This window comes from Canis aureus, chromosome 17 (assembly GCF_053574225.1).
Source record: "Canis aureus isolate CA01 chromosome 17, VMU_Caureus_v.1.0, whole genome shotgun sequence".
Lineage (NCBI taxonomy): Eukaryota > Metazoa > Chordata > Mammalia > Carnivora > Canidae > Canis > Canis aureus.
Genome location: NC_135627.1, coordinates 56787469 through 56807838, shown reverse-complemented (window position 1 = coordinate 56807838; position 20370 = coordinate 56787469). Strand labels below are relative to the sequence as shown.

Here is a 20370-nt window from a genome sequence, read left to right as displayed (position 1 = left end):
TGTTTTGAAGACAAGGAAACAAAGATCAGTATTTTCAAAAATTTCTACATTCCTATTTTCCACAGAATTAACAATTACAGTTGAAGATTCTTCCCATGTTTCTTTGCTTGGAAACTCAGACTTCAATATTGCCAGGATCACTTTAATGCAGGCATCTCATCACATGAACAGATACTGAACCGGGACAGACACTTATCACACCATTCAAGTAATGCAGTGAAGGCTCTGCTCATTCAGAAGCACAGGATTGGAGATTACAAGGGATTATTCTCACAGGAATTCCAGCGTGGATACTAATCTAAAATAAAATGACACTTAAGCATTCTAAGGGTAGATGTGAGCACTGATTTTAAAATTTAAAATAATTAGATATAAGCATGATTTCTTTGATGGGGGTGTAAGCTTTGGATGCTAAAAGCTGCTGGTGGAATAGTCTATTCATCGCCGCCGTCCCCCCTCCCCCACCACTGTCGTTAGGCACCTGTAGATACATCCAGATGCCAGGACTTTTCTTACAATACAGTCTGCTACAGGCCTGGGCCACATTTCCTCTATTTCACTGATCCATTCTCTTAGGCTCTACACTTCATATATTTTATCACAGGATGTTCCTGTATTACTGGTAATTTCCCCAATAGAAAAAGGAAATACACATGCACACAAAAACCCATTAGCCGTCCAGCAAATATTTATAGAGGACAGAAGAAACTGCATTCCCTCTAATCCTCTACCCACTAAAGACCACATTGGTAGCCTGAGTTTTTTGAAACCACTCAGCTGGCAGCAATTTTTCTCGAGCAAGTAAGTGCCTGAGGCTGCAAACAACTATCCTGTTCCCCACTTGTCTCCTGTGGGCCTCTGTGCTAAAAGCAGGCCGTCTGCAGAGAGAATGTTTAAAATAAGGCCCTATCATGTCTGATAATGTAATGGCCAACATTTATTTTCAAATCTACCCTTCTATGTTCCATCTGAAAGCAAAATTAAAAAAAAATTTTTTTTAACTCGTTCATTACAAAAGATTAAATTAGTAGGGGAAAAGGGCCACTCGTTCAGAAGCAGAAATTACAGATGTGGTCTTGGCAGCCTGAGCCTTGGTGCCCAGCATCTCTGGTCACTCTCAGTGCCTGGTCTGGGTGGAGGTTGGCACAGGGAGGGGCCAGAAGGTGCTAGGCTTTCACCAGGCTGTGTTTATTGTGAATGCTTCCTCTTCCATCTTTCTCAACTGAATGACTCCCTACTAGGATTTATGGGTCTATTTCCTCATGTCAAAATAAAACAAAGCGGCTCAACGTTAATAATCTGAACACTCTTGATAGCTTTGGTTTACAGAATACATTTCTCTTGGCTTCAAGTACCACTATCCCCCACTTAATATAATTCCTTAATTAAGGAATTTGCAAACGAAGTCACTTCCCTCTGGTTTTACTGTTGGAGACTCCTCAATTAATGTGTTTTGACTATGGCACTTAGTAATATCCATATGTTCAGACCTAATGGCGGTATTTAACATTATTTGTTATTGGTTTAGCAGAAAGTTATTTTCCCTAAAGTAGTGATAAAAAAAATTATGATATTTTTACATGTGATTTTATTATATGGGCATCATTTTTTTTATTCTACTGGAATGTAACTCTTTTTAGCGTATGGGTTCACTGAATAGTTGAGTGTAGAATTCATGTAGCAGAAAACCATTTATAGAAAGACTTTTGTCACAGGGCACCTGAGTGGCTCAATGGTTCAATGTCTGCCTTCAGCCCAGGGCATGATCCTAGGGTCCTGGGATCAAGTCCTATATCAGGCTCTGATTCTCCCTCTGCCTGTGTCTCTGCCTCTCTCTGTGTTTCTCTCATGAATAAAAAAAAATTAAAATAAAAAAAAAAAGACCTGTCACATACTCACCCACTCAACTGGTGGAAAGGTCACCAACTGTGGAATTAGAAGGCCTGGGGTTCAAATCTTGCCTCTGCCGCAAACATTTAGTTTAGGGTAAATGTTTAACCTCTCTGGTATTATCGTCCTTAAAAAACAGGTAAGCATACTTATCTAACATGAGACATGAGATTATGGATGCACAAGTGCTCAGCCCAACATTAAATCTACATAAAGATGAAGCCATACCCGACCACTAATGTGGCAAAAGCAGTGGGGACAGGACCAATAAAGAGCCTATGTGTGCTTAGCTCGGTGTTGGCTATTTATTTTATTTCTTAACTGCTAAAATTTCAGTCACTTTTAAAATACGGTTTTACATTTCATTCACTGAAAACATATACCAATACCAACATACACCAATTAAATATAAAAATGATCACTTTGAGGCATGTGGGCTACACAGTTTCAGGCTAACAGAAACCAAGTTAGCTATTACGGGTCTGGAGGCCCTGGGTTAGCACATACAAGCACATCAACGACCTTCTCTCCCCCAGCTTCTCCAAATGCCGGGTTCCCACTATTTCTCTGGGAAAACACAAATACCCAGGACTCATCCTCCTTGTTTACTGTTTGGCTTCTGAAGAGTAACTGAAATAATGATGTGAGATCATTAACCATCACAAACCCATTCAGGAAATATCCCAGCACACATCTAAAAAGCCACCAGGAGAGCAGGACAGGTTTTGTGGGGTGGACACTCCGGCCTCACCCCCATGAGTCTCGGCCAGGGGAAGGAAACAAGCATATGGTAGTTATTGCCACTGTTTGTGGGAAGAGTCCATCTGCACTTGGTGTGCGACCTCCAGTAAACAGCAGCTATTTTACTGTAGCCAACCAAGCAAGTTTCCTTTTTCAAAAGATACCTCACCTAATTTTGTGTTTATGGTTTTTGTGTTTTTTTGTGTTTTTTTGCATACTCTGTCCAACTTTCATTTAAGGTAAAGTAACACTTTTATATTTTTTTTTCTGTTTTGCATATGACACTTGACTGTTAATGGTCTTTATACACACACACACGTCAGTGAACAATATCTACAGAGAACCATTTCCTTTTTCCTGCTGGCTCCATTCTGAAACACCCACCCTGGCAAAATGTCTCACCCTCGCTTCCCCTAACGACAGAGTACTACTTCCCCTTCATCACCAGCCCTCCCCCTGCATTCCCACCATCATCATTATATGCCTGGGGATGCTTACCAACAACAACCAGAGCCTTGCTTCACGTTGCCCGGGATATTTTCGTGGACCTTCATTTTATAAATGCAAATTACATACATGTCATTTTAATCATGCTTTACATGAAATTTGTAAGACAGGAATTCGATCGAGATGATGTGCATGTACAAAATCTGGGCACCCATGTGGAAACTGAACTTTGAAAGCAGTTATGCTATCTACAACTTGAGAAGAGCAATTACTCGAAAAAGAGAACTAAAAGAAAAGCGAAAAGCAAAAAAGTGAGTGTCTACAGCAGCTCAGAATTCAGGCCGATTGCTGCACCAGCCCTTCTGCTGTGCATTTTCGCTGCGCATACCTGCACCATATTTGGCCACTGCAACTGAGCCCGGTTCCCACAATAACAGCCTATCAGTCTCCTCCTGAGTATAAATAAAGCCTGCTTAAAATACTCCACTGTCTTATACTCTCCATGGCCAGCAGCCACCACTGCCGCGATGTCTGTAATTAGATTTCAAAGTGTAATTATTGATAACTCACCCCCCTTTTCTGTCATTTCCTATGGCTTGTTTTTTTTTTTTTCCTCAGAGCTCTTCAGTTCTAAAAGGACAAGGCTCTACAAACTATTACTTTAAGTTTCCTCCTTAAGGAAAAAAAAACAAAAAGAAGATGTTCTTAAAGAGTTTAAAGAACTTGCTCCAACACATTTGATCATGCCCTTCCTTCACTCTAAAATGGAGCTGAGTGTTCAAAATCAAGGAAGCATTGGATGTTCAGAGAGAATGCAATTATCAGATGATAGCCCGAATATTAATCTGCCAAACCCCTTCAGAGGCAAGAATGCAGATGTGGGCTCCTGTGTGGCTCAGTCAGTCCAGCATCCCAACTCTTCATTTCAGTTTGCGTCTTGATCTCAGGGCTGTGAGTTCAAGCCTCGTGTTTTTGTTTTGTTTTGTTTAAACAGAAGCATTATATGAAACTTTTATTTTACATGTCCAAAATGCTTGTACAACATACAGTGACTACTTCTAACGTTTATAGCATTTTTTCCATAGCACAAAAAGAAAGCTTAGTGACACACAGGTGTGCTACAGTGATGCTGGGTGGAGCCCTCAGGAGCCCACTTTGCACAGGAGGGCTGAGTGTTGTTGACATTTGGGTCCTGAGCACCTGCTGGGAGGTGCAGGCGATCCCACCAAAGCAAAGGGTGGGGTCTCTGTACCTCGGCCTGGCTGCTCACCTGCTACCTATCATAGGGGGGAGAGGACGACGATAGAAGAGGCTTTTCCAGGACTGTCTTGGGCACAAGACTTAAAAAGAACACACACACACACACACACACACACACACACACACTAACATATATAATAAAAAGTATGAATAGGACTGTAGAGGCCTGAGCCCTATGTCTTGAAAAACAACACTGTGCAAAACAGGGTTGCTGGCACATAGGCAAACAACCACTAAATGGCCAAGAAAGATGTATCAGCACTGAAGATAACTGGAGCCATGTTCCAGGTAGAATGGACACTAGCTTCCTATTCCCAGGAAAGTATGCCTACCTTGCCCACCTTCTCCTCCATGCCAGATCACTAAGCCACAATGTTAACTTTAACATTTTTCCTCCACCCAAAAAGGAAGGGATAGCTGTACTGACTTAAATGAAACAGGCGGCCCAGACCAACTTCCGCCCAGGGGGTGAATACAAAATATTCATAATAAAATTTAAGATACCTGAACATTTTTTAAACATGCTCATCTGTCATTTAAAGACGTATGTCTCCCCATCTATTTCAATTTTTGAATGCAGAAGGAATTGCATGAATGTAAGTCTATATACATCTTCTTTTTCCTACTTCTCCTTCCAAGGACGTACATGCACATAATCTCAGCAGAATATCTGTTGTACCAATTTCACAAGAGCTTCCATCATGTAACTTGACAGCCAGTAATAACAGAGTTCCATTTAACCACTCTAATATTTCTACAAATCAGTAGCATATCCACTTTAACAACACCACTAGAAAATCCCCTTACTTTACTAGGTCTTTTGCACTATTTTTCTTAACCCATATTGCAATACATATGACACAGCATACCACAAAGCTTGATTTGACAGTTCAAGAAACATTTCTTGGGGAATTATTACGTATAAAGCACCTTGTTAGGCATTTAGACAACTACTATTTTATTTATATGCACAACAATTATGTATTATAAGCATTAACCCCTGACCTTTCAGATGCAAAAACTGATGTTGTTCAGAGAGTTTAAAGAACTTGCTCCAGGTTGCCTACCTAGTGACTTGCCCTGTGCTGTAGAGTTTGAAACCATGTGGGTTAGGCTTCACATCAATGTCTGTGATCTTCCTTCAATACAACACAGCCTATTTTCATTTACTTTGGAATAAAATGTGAAGGGAAGCCAAGAAAACAGGAGGTGGGAGACCCCAAATTCCAAGCAGGAGGCTATGAGATGCTAGACTGGTGGTTCAATGATTAATTTCTATGTAAAAGGATGGAAGATAGGGTCAAAGATGATTTCTGAGATTCCAAGTTAGGGGACTGGAGAAAAACAGGAGTGTGAACAGGAACAAGGATGCTTATTTGGAAAAGAAGAAAATGAGCTTCATTGAGCAGATGCTGAATTTTGAGGAGTCAATAAGCATTGAAGAGGAACTAAATTTTAGGCAATCAGGAAAATGAGGACCTGTGTCCAAATGGCCCAAGGGGATGGACGATATACTGGAGACACCCAGGACAAGGATTTGAGAGGGAAGATTTAAGAACCAAAGATTGAGCTGTGGGGAATTCCGGGGATAAGGTGCAGAAAGAGAAAGAACCACCTGACATGGGAATAAAGAAGAAACAGAAAGACGTAGAAAAGCAAGCAGGAAAGCCTGTGACCAAATCAAGGAAGGACAATGCTGTGGTGTCAAATGCTGACAGGAAGCCAATCATTTGTCTACAGTACTAAGTGCTTGCTCTGCTCAAGAACCTGTTTTAAACTCTGAGAAAATATGTAATGTATATGAATCCTAAAACTTAACCCTTCACAAGATTAGGTGACATCTCTCTGAGCTCGTATCACCCATGTCCCATTTGAACATTGGTCATTTATTTTAAAAACACCATAACTGCACATATTTCCTACTGGCAGGGGGAGGGGGTTCTCAAGACATAAGACAAAAATTTAGTGACTCTTATCAAATGAAGTGAAGCTTCCTATATGGATCCTCTTCTGTAAGGGGAGGGGGGGTGAAGGATGTCTGGCTTGTCCTAACAACTTTGTAAACAAGTATCTACAGATTTGGGGCACCACTGTCAAATGCTCAAAGACTGCCTCTGCCGAAGATTCCAGGCTGTTCTCTCCTCTTGGTACTGAGGTCACAACGGTCTTGCCTTGGGACTAACATATGGGAGGGAGGGCCCACTATTCCTAACAGCTCTTGCATGCAGCGATACAAACACAATTATTTAGTGTATCAGGAAAATCGTAAATGACTTTGAAATGGGCAAAATCACTGCTTGGGGTCTTGTCTGGTATACTCTTCTAGGTTATCCCTGCCTTTCATAATTTTTTAGTTATTTTGCAACTCTAATTTGTTGTAAAAACTGAAAACGAGATAGTAATGAAAATAATTTTTGTGCATTGGAGCACAGATAAATTGTGATGACTACAGTGGAAGTGCAATTGATTGTGGCCCTCTTGCAACTCTTCATAAATTCATCTCAGCCAGCGTACTACTGTGTGTGGGTATGTGCGTGTGTGCATGTGTGTGTGCATGCATGCTGAATTCTCCTTAAACAGGCTATACATCTTACTGCCTCCTTTGCTAATGAATGAATTATACACAATCTTTGATGGATGTTATATTTGTATGAGAGTCATGATTTTACCTTTTTAAAAAAATTACCCTTTTACAGGTGATTATTTCAACTGTAGGGATTTCAACAATAAAATTTTGGTGCAGACAATTTAAAGACTCTTTCAGCTGCTTCAGACATCGGGTCAAGGTCATTCCTTTCTTTATTATATAGTATTGAGCTCTCAAAACCTCTGAAAAAAATCCTCACATCCCTTACAAAAGAGTTCAATCCATAGAGAAAGGAGGTGGGGAAAAGGAAAAAAATGTTATAAGCAAATGTCACAAGATATTAATAATTGTCTGAATACTGGTGAATGACTAATAGACTGTTTGTACTTTGCAGTACTTAGGTTTTTTTTTTTCTTAAAATGTACTTTGCAAAAAAAAAAGTACTTTGCAGTAGTTTTTTTTTCTCAAAAGAAACTGCATACTTTACTTGATAGTGAATAAATAATACTAAACATTTATGTATATTTTTAAAGTACTAAATAAAAAATAAATCAGCGTGGATGGCAGCTCTGTGTAACACACTTCAGTGTTTCTCGGGTTCTTCTGTCTTCTACTTCTATATCATTTTTCCCTTCAATACATCTAGTCCATACAGATTACTTGGTCACTGAATATAACACCATGAAGGGACATATTTTGTAACCACATCCTTTTTTAGGCATGAGGTCAGTTTTTAAAGGAGTAGGAGTCAGTGGGTGATAAAAATTCCTCTAAATTAGTGTTTACAAACTGGTGTTCTGGAAAGCACCATTCTGGGAGACACTAATAGGCAGGCCTCACAAAAAATGGGGGAAGAGTTCTGTGTTGCTTGCAGACACACAGTGCAGATTAATACAATACATGGCTCCGGTTTTTGTTTTTTGCTTTTTTGGATACCTATATCCAACAGAACACTCTTCCATAGAACTATACTCTGGGGAAACAGTGTTCTATTTACTCCTTAATTGATCCAATGGCATCGCTGAGGTCAGAAATAAATAACTTTTTTTTCCTCCTATGGAGTCTGGCAAGTGAGTTTTCTCCAAATCTATTATTCTCTGTTCGTGAACAGATGAACTAATAATCACTGAGCAGAAGGGGTCAATTTTCTTACGTTATTTTCACATTCCTTTCTGCTGTCACTTGCCAAACGGAGTATCAGAAAACAATGCCTGATTTCATGAGGTTAAGGTAGATATGCTTAGATTAATAGATAACACAGTTCCACATGATCCAACTCTGAAAGTGACCCAAATCTTCTGGTTATTTTCTCACTGTTCAAAGAGATTATCTCATTCCATCTGTTCGGACAGTCCATCTGGTCTGAGCATGTAAAGGTGTTCCAAGAAATAGCACAAGATAAAAAAAAAATGCTTCACGGAATCAACTCTTCACAGCACAATTATACCCTTTGTTGCCTAAACTCTCAATCCCTTGAATGCTTCAAGATAAAGCACCACAGAATATGTATTTATTCTTGACTTAACTTATCTACCTGGGAAAAGTGCTATTTAGGATTATTACTCATGCTGAAATTCTTGGCTACATTATTTTATCAAGATTTCCTCTCCCTGAGCTCTCAGAGCACAAGCATTCCTGTCAGAAGTAGGATAAGATTTTTAACATCATAATCTATAATTTTCCAGTTATTGTAGCATTTTTTTCTTTTGAAAATGAAGCAATGCATTTAGATTAGAATTGGGAAGCTGAGAAAACCAATACTCTTGTGTATCTTCTCTCAAAAGCAACTCTTAGGAAAACTTTTTTTTACTTGCCCTGTTACTGTGATTGTCACTAACCAGCAAATAAGAACATCAAGAAAACCAAAGTGAAGCCCTGGTCTGGCCCTTATGCTTCCAGACTGCAGTCAAAACCTACTTGCCTTTATAAAGCCCTAATTCCATGTGACCCTCAATTTAAGACACCAGGGACGAAAGTATAGAAGATGCTAACAAGACAGAAAATGCAGAATTCAATCAAGAAAGGACTGAAGATTAAGAAGTCAATTCTCTTATGCTCCAATTTCATGGGTCAAAGACTTCAAGACTTGTTCTCATCTAATTTTATAAGAAAATTACTCAACTCATAGAAATTCAGTACCAAGCAAGAGTTTGTTTTTAGCCAACTAACAGGGTATACTATTACAAGGGCAAGAGAGTGCATCAGATCTAAGGAGCCAAAATACAGAGCTCTTGGGCTATACATTGCAATCACTGGAAGTCTTTTCTTTCTTTCTTTTTAAAGACTTTATTAATTCATGAGAGACAGAGAGACAGGCAGAGACAAAGGCAGAGGGAGAAGCAGGCTCCCCACAGGGAACCCAATGTGGGACTCGATCCCAGGATCCTAGGATCATGACCTGAGCCAAAGGCAGAGCCACCCAGGTACCCCTTCTTCTTCTTTTTTTAAAATGATTTTATTTATTTATTTATTTATTTATTTATTTATCTATCTATCTATCTATCTATCTATCTATCTATCTATCTATCAAAGAGAAGGAGCATGAGCAGGGGGAGAAGTAGGGGAAGAAGGAGAAGCAGTCTCTGCCAAGCAAGGAGCCCAATGCAGGGTTCCATCCCAGGGCTCTAGGATCCTGACCTATGCTGAAGACAGATGCTTAACCTACTGAGCCCCCAGGTGCCTCTGGGAATCTTTTCAATTAAGGATATCACGGTACTACTATTTTTCCTTCTTTCAAAGTATTACTGTACTTCAACTTTCAATATGCTTAAGTGCATTCTCATCTTTGAAAACTATTCCAAATATAAAGAAATGAGAACTAGATAAGATACTAAGAAATGCAGAAGAATGAAAGATCAAAATTAACTTTAACTAATAGGGAGTACCCAAAGAAGGCCAAAATAATAGAAAAATGGAGGAAGGGGCAATATGGAAGAAGACAATGACTAAAATTTTTCTAGGGTTGTTGAAAGACATGAATCCCCAGATTCAGGAAGCAAAACAAAGCTTAAGCTGGGTAAATCAAAATTATACACACCTATACATACCACAGCAAAAAAATATAGAGCAAGAAGATAAAAAAGAAGGTATGGGAGGAAATCAAAAGGAAGAGCATGGAAAATTCTCCACAAGGCTAACACTTTTAGACTAGCAAAGGATTTCTCCACAGCAAAACAGAGGTCAGAAAACATACTATCTTTGAAATACAATAGAAAAGAACTGCAACTGAAATTTTTATACTAATACAACCTAAATTTTATTCTTAGAATTAAACCTTCTTTCAAGTATGAAGAGAAAGGGCATTTCAGAAAAAGACTGTATTTACCACAAGCACACCATCACGGTATGGACTTCTTAAGAATGCATGTTATAAAGGAGATTCACCTAAAAATAATGATGTGAAAAAGCAGAGAATCTGGTAAAAATAAATGTGGGTAGGTACAAATAATCATCAGTTGACTCAAATCAAGGTAAAAAGTAAGATGGACCTAAAATATAGAATAAAAATAATATATGTTTGCAGAGGGGTGCTTGCAATAAAGCTTTCTATAAACATTATTGCTTTGGGGAGAATGGGAGAGGTATCTTTACCTTTAGAACTTCGGGCTTTTGCAAGTCAAATATTCATAATATCAACTTACAAAGTATAAAGATATAATGACTTGTATAATGACTTGACTTTACTAGAGGAAGAAAGAAATTAGAATAAATAAAACTCAGAATATACAATAGAAGGTAGGAAAGGGTAGGGGGAAAAACACAATAATAATCTTGGTTAAAAAAATACAAGATAAGGGGATCCCTGGGTGGCGCAGCGGTTTGGCGCCTGCCTTTGGCCCAGGGCGCGATCCTGGAGACCCAGGATCGAATCCCACGTCAGGCTCCCGGTACATGGAGCCTGCCTCTCCCTCTGCCTGTGTCTCTGCCTCTCTCTCTCTCTGTGACTATCATAAAAAAATAAAAAAAAAATTAAAAAAAATACAAGATAAGAAGAAAAATATAAATCCAAATACATACATAGAAAAACTAAGGTTGAAAGGTTGAAAATGAAAAGATATGTGTGAGCAAAAGCCACTAAAAGAAAGCTAAGATAAAAGTATTAATTTCATATACAGTAGACTATAAGTCAGAAAAAGTATTTTAGGGATAAAGTCAATCACTTTACAATGATAAAACCTGAAGTTTGAAAGAAAGACATACAATTTTGAACTTGAGCTCAAAATACCTGGTCTATAACTTGGTCTTAAAATACATACATCAAGAATTGATGAAATTGCAGGGATAAAAGCAAACCCACAATCATCCTACTTTGCTCAAATTGCAACTGTCAGTAACATATATTAAGCAGACAAAAAATGTGTCAAGGTAAACAAGATGTGAGCTCCCAAATTAAAAAGTTATATTTAATGGATTCACTGGAACCCACATACAACACTTGAAAAGAACATTCTTTTTTTTTTTTTTTCAATTTTTATTTATTTATGATAGTCACAGAGAGAGAGAGAGAGAGAGAGAGGCAGAGACATAGGCAGAGGGAGAAGCAGGCTCCATGCACCGGGAGCCCGATGTGGGATTCGATCCCGGGTCTCCAGGATCGCGCCCTGGGCCAAAGGCAGGCGCCAAACCGCTGCGCCACCCAGGGATCCCAAGAACAAACATTCTTTTCAGGCATACATGGAATATTTACAAAATTAACTATGCATAGGCTATAAAGTAAATCTCAACCAATGTAAAGAATCAACATCAAACAAGATATTCTCCAAATGCATGGCACTAACATTAAAAAATCAGTTTTAAAAGGTAACTTTTTAAAATCTACTCTATAGGAAATTCATGAGTCAAAGAAGTCATGCTGAAGATTAGAGAAGTTTTAAGAGTAATATTAAAAATACCACACAGCACAAATTTTAGGAATAAGCTAGAGCACCACATACAGGGAAATCATAACCTTAAATGCTCCTTAAAAAGAAAAAAATAGTAAAAATAAATAAATAAATAAATAAATAAATAAATAAATAAATAAGATTAATGAACTCCTTAACCCAAACTCCAGAAATTATAAAAAGAATAAACATATAAGAAAATACGAATGCCTAGGTGGCTCAGTGGTTGGGCACCTGCCTTCAGCTCAGAGCATGACCCAGGGGTCCCAGGATCGAGTTCTGCATCGGGCTCCCTGCATGGAGCCTGCTTCTCCCTCTGCCTGTGTCTCTGCCTCTTTCTTTCTGTGTCTCTCATGAATAAATAAATAAAATCTTAAAAAAAAGAGAATAAACATATAGAAAATAGATGGAAATTTGATAGATTAAAATCAGGAACTAATGAAATAGAAGATAACAACCCAAAAAAGTTGGTCACTAAAATTAAAAACTGATCTAACAAAAAAAGTACACAAAACAGACAAACTTCTAAAAACATAAATACAAAAAAATAAAGGAGTAAATAAATAAAAACATAAATACAGGAAAACACAAAATCACAGTATTAGGAATTAGAAAGACAAACCAACTATAGTAGAAATTTTTGAAATTACAAAAGTGCTCCCTTATTTAAATATTTAGGTTGGTCTCCTGGACAATTCTCTAACAACTATTTTTAAGACTACGAAACTGTCCTATGGGGCAAGGAATGCCATCCGGCATTGTCAGTGTTAGACAAGGTAATAAAGGTGGAAATGCCAGGCAAACTACAAATGCCATAGAAATAAATTTCACTAATTTCTATTACTCTTATTTATGAACCAGTGCGGCTGGGGGATCACTTTCCTGTCTCCTATCTAAAGTAAAGGGTTGTTGAAGGACCCAAATACGAAGGTGGACCAGCTAAATCCTACTTGGCTATAAAGAAGTGATGATGATGATGATGGTAATGAAGATTATTCCAAAAATCCACACCCTCCTTGTTGTGTATATGCTCCTTTTCTCTTTCCCTCTTCTTGAGGACAGTACTTGTTAGAAGACTTGGCAAACTGCAGTGCTCTTAGAGGAAATAGAGTAAGTTGATTATTGACTAAATGGTAAAGTTTCAAAGGATCTTTTATCTGTCTAGCTAGAAAAATAAATATAATTTGCATCTTGCTCATTGGGGCTCGCAGAAAACACTCTGAGAATTACATCTATATAATCAATTAGGGGTAGGTATTTACCCCGTTTTTGGAGGAAAGGTCTGCAGCACAAAGATCTTAAGAACTCTATTAAGATCAGAAGCAGAACTGAAAACAAAACCAACACACTCTGACAGGGCTGCAGCCATCAAAGCCATAATGTCCCTTTTGTGTCTCTCTTTTCCTCTGTTTAACACAAACACTGATCTAAAACAACATCTGTGATCAGGTGACATGTATAATGGAAAAATCCTCTTTGGAAGTCTTGCCAAGTATGAACTACACTAAAAGGAATGGAACCTGGTAAGAAATACCCTACTATTAACTCATTCACATTTAATAAAACCCATCAGCTTCCAATGCCAATGTACATAATTTTATGGGTATGGCAAATTATAAATATATTACAATTTTTAGGGACCACTGTGTCCAGACCTTGAAAACAATTGCCCAGTGAGCACCCTAGAAAGGACAAGGCTTAGCCCACACACTGCTGCTCGCACGACTGATGACCCCAGTGGCCACCACTTCCAACTGTAGCACTCTACAAAACATGTTTTCAAATTTTAAGATGATGCTTCCAAATTCCAACATGGTTCTCTGCGCCTTGGTAGCTTCCTGCCGATCTGTCGTTTCATGAAACACAACCTATCTATCAAAGGCCAGTTCCGAAATAACTCATTTTCCCTTTGAAAATAAAATAAGATCATCATAAAAGGATTTGTGATGTTAAGTTTGTCTCGAACAAAATTCCTCCCCTTTTCCGGTGTAGAAAGACACCATCAAGTTTCTCAGTTTCTAGAAAGAATAAATGCCATCTTACAATCGAGACCTTCTTCAGAAATGTCAGTGCAAGGAGAGGTGCATTTCTTAGGGAAAAGATTAAAATTCTTAGGAACAAAGAAAATTAATTTTTAGTTCACAGTAAGTTTGTAAAACCTGTGCTTTCTGAGGCAACCCTAGTGTGCAAGATGCTTTTTCCAATCCTTCAGATAGCAAGATATTCTTAGGATTAAAGATTATTGGGGCACCTGGGTGGCTCAGTAGTTGAACATCTGGCTTCCGCCCAGGGCGTGACCCCAGAGTCCCAGGATCGAGTCCTGCATCGGGCTCCCTGCATGGAGCCTGCTTCTCCCTCTGCCTGTGTCTCTGCCTCTCTCTCTGTGTCTCTCATGAATAAATAAATAAAGTCTTCTAAAAAAAAGAGGATTAAAGATTTTTTCTCAGGATGACCTCCCCAAAGGAATGCGGGGATACAGGTTACATGGCCATCAGGAAGTTAGCTCTTTCTGCACATTGTTTAGCAGCCAAAAAGGATGCCAAGCTTCAGAAAATGCATCCAAACCAGATTCCTTTTATGGCGTGATAACATTTTGTTTAAGAGGCTGCCCTTTTCTTTATAGGCCATGCCTCAGAAACTACTCCTCGGTTGACTGGTAGAGATAGGGACTATTGCTTCTTCTTCTTTTTTTTTAAGGTTTTATTTATTTATTCTACAAAGAGAGAGCCCGAGTGGTGGAGGGAGGGAGCAGAGGGAGAGGGAGAGGAAGAGGACTCAGCACTGAGTGCAGAGCCGGATACAGGGCTCGACCTCAGGATCCTGGCTTCATGACCTGAGCCCAAAGCCAAAGTCAGAAGCTTAATCCAGTGAGCCACCCAGGCACCCCAGGGGCTTTTCCTTTTTCTTTTTCTTCTTTTTTTTTAAGGTTTTATTTATTTATTCATGAGATATAACAGAGAGAGAAGCAGAGACACAGGCAGAGGGAGAAGCAGGCTCCATGCAGAGAGCCTGACGTGGGACTCGATCCTGGGACCCCGGGGTCACGACCTGAGCCCTAGGCAGACGCTCAACCCCTGAGCCCCCCAGTCATCCCCCCCCCCGCCCCCCAGGGGCTTCTAATAAAGAAACCAGCTTCTGCTCTGTGTGTTTCACCCTCAGAAAGGAAAACCACTCACCAAGAGTTCTGGAAGCAATAGGATCAAATGCTGTTAAGAACTTTCATTTTTTGGCAGCTTCCATTCCTGAACGCCTCTGAGACACACTTTCAAGCTAAAGTCCCTATCTTAGATTCACAGCACCTCGATGGCTGCCAAGAGTTTTGCTGCTTTGGGTTGTTCTATTTTCCTAAGGTACATTTTCTTCATGGGTCTCATCAACAACAACCTCTCCAGCACCTTAAAATAGATTTTAAACTTTGTAAGGCTTTCCTGTGTAGCTGAGGTTCAAAGTGTTTGTTCCTATATAGGCACAGGTCATGCTTCATCATTTTTATTGTTCTTGGCCACGTTTCTGGGATTAAGACACTTTATAACAGGAAGAAACACAGTGGCACCTAAACTAAGCTAACATAACCTTTTGTTGTGAACACCAAGAAGCAAAGATTAAAAGCCCAGAGCCTCCAAACACAGGCTACATAAACAGCAATAAATTAATGTTTTCCACGAATCTGACATTTCTATCACGTGGGAATATGCTGAAGTGTATTTCGCCGTGAGGAGTTTTATTTTGCATGTGCTCATTAGACCCATCTCTGGTCTGAGACAGGAACTGGATTTCTGGAACTGAGCAGCCCTCTGACATTTCAAGATATCATCTCTGAGACATCCTGTCAGCCAAGAGGCTGTGTAGGCAGTGGCATATCACCACCAGCACCAGCACCCTCATCATCTTCACTGTCATCATCATCACCACGACCATCAAATATTTATGGGTGTTCATTCCTACTCCATACATCTCGGAGGGGGTGATCCATTCTGAACGTTTCCCATCAATTCAAAGTAGCTTCACACGGCATCTCTCCTCCTTTGAAACACACAAAACTAGTGATGTCTACGTGTGATTTATTAAAAAAGAGAGAAGATTAAAAATTGCATTGAGACCACACTTGAGTAGAGAAACATGAAATCTGTGAAAATTTGAAAAGCAGCTTCCCTGCACTACTTTATCTAGGGGCTCTTGATTTGTAGTTAACAGAAATAAGAGAAAAACCCCTCAGCACCACAGAAGAGCCAAAGTATTTCAGGTACTTCTTTATAAAACCTAAGGAACTTGCCTATTTGTTAAAGCCATCTCAGAACATGCTAGATTGTTCTAGCTAGACCTCAAGTGTACACCTAAAAGCAATTTACAGCTTTTCTTTACTTTTTTGAAACTTATACAGTGTTCCCCGATACATCTACATTGGTGATCATGTCATGACTTGATTCTATATTAATCTTGAATATAAGCTTCTTTCTTTGGCATATTACCCCCTTTATCATAGAAAAAAACCTGCACTGAAGACAACTCAGTAGGTCTACAACGCAGTAGGTCTGCAGCACCCCGAGTCCCTGGCTTCCTTTTCAAGTAAATGGATTGGCAGGCTCTCCGCCAAAGGCTAAAGTTAACTGGAGCCCACCAGGCCTCCTCACCACACCCAAGAAGACATCGATCTTACTGCATTGACTTAATTTTCCGGAGGGGCAGAAAAGACCTGAAAAGGCCATGACACCCGATCCTGGATGTCGTTGAGGGGACATGTATCATGAGCACGCATAAGCACAATATTCTAAACGTTTTCCTGGTCACCAGTTTGAGGGTGGCTGGGAGTGGGGTAGGAGTCTGAGGGTAGGAAGCACTCACACAGGCCCCACTATCACGCGGGTGATATTACTCAGCATCTTAAAGAGTCAACAATTCATTAGATGCCACTGGTATTTTCCAGACATACTTGCATATCTGCACATAAAGAGAGGGGGACAGTCATCTTCTGTTGTACAAGCTACAATAAATCCTTTAGGCAAACATTCCAATCCCAATCGCTACCAAACAGAGAAATAACTCCCTTCCAGGGGTCCGATTCTCAGAAGACACGCTCCCACTGAACCAAATAAATGAGGAGTTAGAGGCTTTCCAATTGAATAAGGTGACCATCTTCCTGGTTACTTTATTTTTTTTTAAAGATTTTATTTATTTCTTCATGAAAGACACAGAGAGAGAGAGGCAGAGACACAGGCAGAGGGAGAAGCAAGCTCCACGCAGGGAGCCCGACATGGGACTCGATACCTGGTCTCCAGGATCACACCCTGGGCCGAAGGCAGGCACTAAACCGCTGAGCCACTGGGGCTGCCCTCTTTCTGGTTACTTTAAAGCTTGCCCTATGTTACTACTTTATGTTACACATTTAGTGAAGCAAACTTAAAAGAGGTATCAAAAATAATTACATATACATATATATATACACGTACACATATATAATACATGTATTATATGTTATATATCATGTGTATATATATATTATATATATATATGTAGTACCTGGCTTTCGGAGAGTTTAGAGGCTGTACATACATTTCTCTTTTCTTTTTTTCCCAGAGGGAGGGAAAGCGAGAGCCTGGGTGCACACACAAGCACATGCGAGAGTGCAGCGGGGAGGGGCAGGGGCAGAGGGAGAGGGAGACTCTCAAGCAGGTTCCCTGCTAAGCCCAGAGCTCAACACAGGGCTGATCTCAGGACCCTGAGATCATGACCTGAACTGAAATCAAGAGGCAGATGCCTAACCAACTGAGCCACCCAGGTGACCCAAAGATACACATGCATTTTTCATATACCCTGATATAACGAATGCCCCTGAAAAGTAAGAGATATACTTTTTCTTAATTTTCTCCATGTAATCAATTCCTTTAGAATCAGGATTCAACACTATAGAATATGTTTTTTTTTTTAGAATATGTTTTAAAGCACAGTAATATTAGAGTTGCGATGTGAGCAAAAAAATCTACACAAAATAAAAACCATCTATATAAAAGGGAGAAAAGATAGAGGCAAACAACAAATTAGACAGAAACCTTTAAAGAGTTTAAAGAGTTGGGTGGTCAACAGTCCCTGTATCTCTTTCTTCTTCCTGTAGCCCAGGAATTCACCACACAATGGTTTATAATATGCCCACATGGTTCCTCTTCAGCATCATCAATCTCAACAACTCTCCCCGTTCTTGCCTCGAAGGATCCTGGGACCCACACTTCAATATGTCCTTTCTACCATCTGAAGATAGCAGTATTATCTATTCTCCATGAAGCTCAACATGAAAACCATCACAGCAAAACCAATTGTACTAGTGCTTTTAAACCATACTATAAACTTTAAGATTAGATTATCTCAACATTTGTAGAATTTTATTGTTTATATCATCCCAGAAGAGATATGTCATCTATACCCAAAAGTTTCTCACTGTGGATGGACTTTGTGTGACGTTAAATCTCCTTACTTGTAGCATACAGGAGTACTGGAGGTGAAAATGTCACAGCAGGATAAGACCTGCAGAAGTAAAGTAAACACCGACTGCATAGGCTCTTGGGATAGTTCCTCTATGCAGGTTGGAATTACAGGGCAGATGTCTCAGGGAAATAGTGAACCAAATCCTATAACACCACTATGTTAACTCCATCAGGCAATTCCAAGGTTATGAACATTCTGCTGTTGCAGAAACAGTTTAGACTTGTCTTATTCAAGAAAATTCAACAATGGTCAGATGCACTTGAAACCCAGAGAATTGAAAGTTAGCTATGTAAGCGTCTAGATTATGCTAATAGTAATTCACACTTTAAAATGTAAGTAAAGGCCACTTAAAAACGTGACTAGGATTTTTTTTTCATTCCCAAGGAGGATATGCACACCTAATAAAATGCAGCAGAAACCCATTTTTTACTGCAAAGAAAGCAAAGAGAGGACCTCTCAGTGGCTGACTAAAACAAACAAAAATCTAAAAAATAATCGACATTATCTACCATAAGTTAATGCTCATCTTTTTCACTGGCAATTTTGCACTTTAAAGTTTGGCATGTGGCAGCCCTGGTGGCTCAGTGGTTTAGCGCCGCCTTTGGCCCAGGGCATGATCCTAGAGACCCAGGATCGAGTCCCACGTCGGGCTCCCTGCATGGAGCCTGCTTCTCCCTCTGCTTGTCTCTCTGCCTCTGTGTGTGTGTGTGTGTGTGTGTGTGTGTGTGTGTGTGTGTGTCTCATAAATAAATAAAGTCTTAAAAAAATAAAGTTTGGCATGTTTGTTACACAGCACAAGCCTTGCTAATCAGGTGCTGCTCTTGACACACCAAGGTAATGCCACTGACATGAGTAGAGGCTCTGCTCAGGCTTGAACTTTGGCACCTTGCTTTCATAGTAGAGATAGATTTGATGTAACAGTTCCTATCTCTCTCCTGACATCCTGTGCAAGTCAAGGATTTAGGAGACAAGGAACCAAAATCTGGCCAGAGCAGTTGACAGTCACAGCACAAAGTGTAAAACCTAGGCCTTATAATAATAGCTGATTTCCTTAACTCCAGGGCTACTCAGGGGCATGAGTATGTTACATGATGCTGTGCATAATCAGAGAATCAATACAGACCACTGACCTGCCCTCAGCAAAGGCTGACCTAATTGAATGGGGTTACAAAAACAGCAAACTTCATACCTTTCTGGAGTTGCTCAGCGCTCTAGAACTTTCTTACGTGGCCTAAAGGGAACAGGCTCAGACTGCACTAAGTAGCAAATCCAATGGTCCAAAACCCCCCAAAGACCAGCAAGGCTCCAATTTGTCAGAGCCCTGAAGTTCTTTTTTCACTACCTTTAGCCCTCCTCCTCCAAAAACTACATCAATACCTGAAGACAATATGCCACACACCAAAGAGACAAAAAGTATAAATGATGCAATATAAATTACTGTAACAACAACAACAACAAAACTAAACAAAAATACCTTGTCATATTGACATTCAGAGAAGTCGGGCATCAAAAACAATATTAATGGCACTACAAATTTATCATGGAAGGTAGTCCTTAAATAATCTTTGTGCGGTTAGCTTCAAAAAGTGGTCAGAAATTGCAAAGAGAGGAAACAAACACCCTGATAGAAATGAAAGCACAATGATTTAGGGTTTTTTTTTTTTCCCACTGAATTTGATTACAATCTGTATAGTCAACCTACCTCAAGTTTAAGTAAGTCAGCATTTGAAGATTAATGATGGTCTCAGGAATGACTCTGATGCAATTATGGTACAGATTAAGAATTTCCAGTGATACGAAATGGCACAATTCCATTGGGACTTCGACCAGTCTGTTTTTAGATAAATCTATGAGAGAAAGGGAAAGAATATTTTGTCAATAACTCTTCAACATAATCCAATGCAATTATCAACTATCAGTACTTTTTTTCTTAACATGTTTTAAAATAAACATAATCTAAATTAGGATCAGCATTTTCATTTTTTGTAGCTATTACTCCAGGGTTGATTTCCTCTTCCTGGCCTATTACCCCATTCCTTTGTAAAAGCAAAAATATTGCTGAAACAATCATCGCCAGATATAAGG

The 20370-nt window shown here is 39.4% G+C and overlaps 1 protein-coding gene across 4 annotated transcripts in view; it reads right to left on the bottom strand.

Moving 5' to 3' along the window:
- Positions 1 to 20370, bottom strand: part of LRCH1 (leucine rich repeats and calponin homology domain containing 1) — a 200531-nt gene that overhangs the window by 85155 nt on the left and 95006 nt on the right. For all 4 annotated transcript variants that reach the window (XM_077855690.1, XM_077855692.1, XM_077855691.1 and 1 more), the window contains exon 2: positions 19988 to 20132. In XM_077855690.1, the coding sequence (XP_077711816.1) occupies positions 19988 to 20132 (145 nt within the window). The remainder of the gene's footprint in view (positions 1 to 19987; positions 20133 to 20370) is intronic.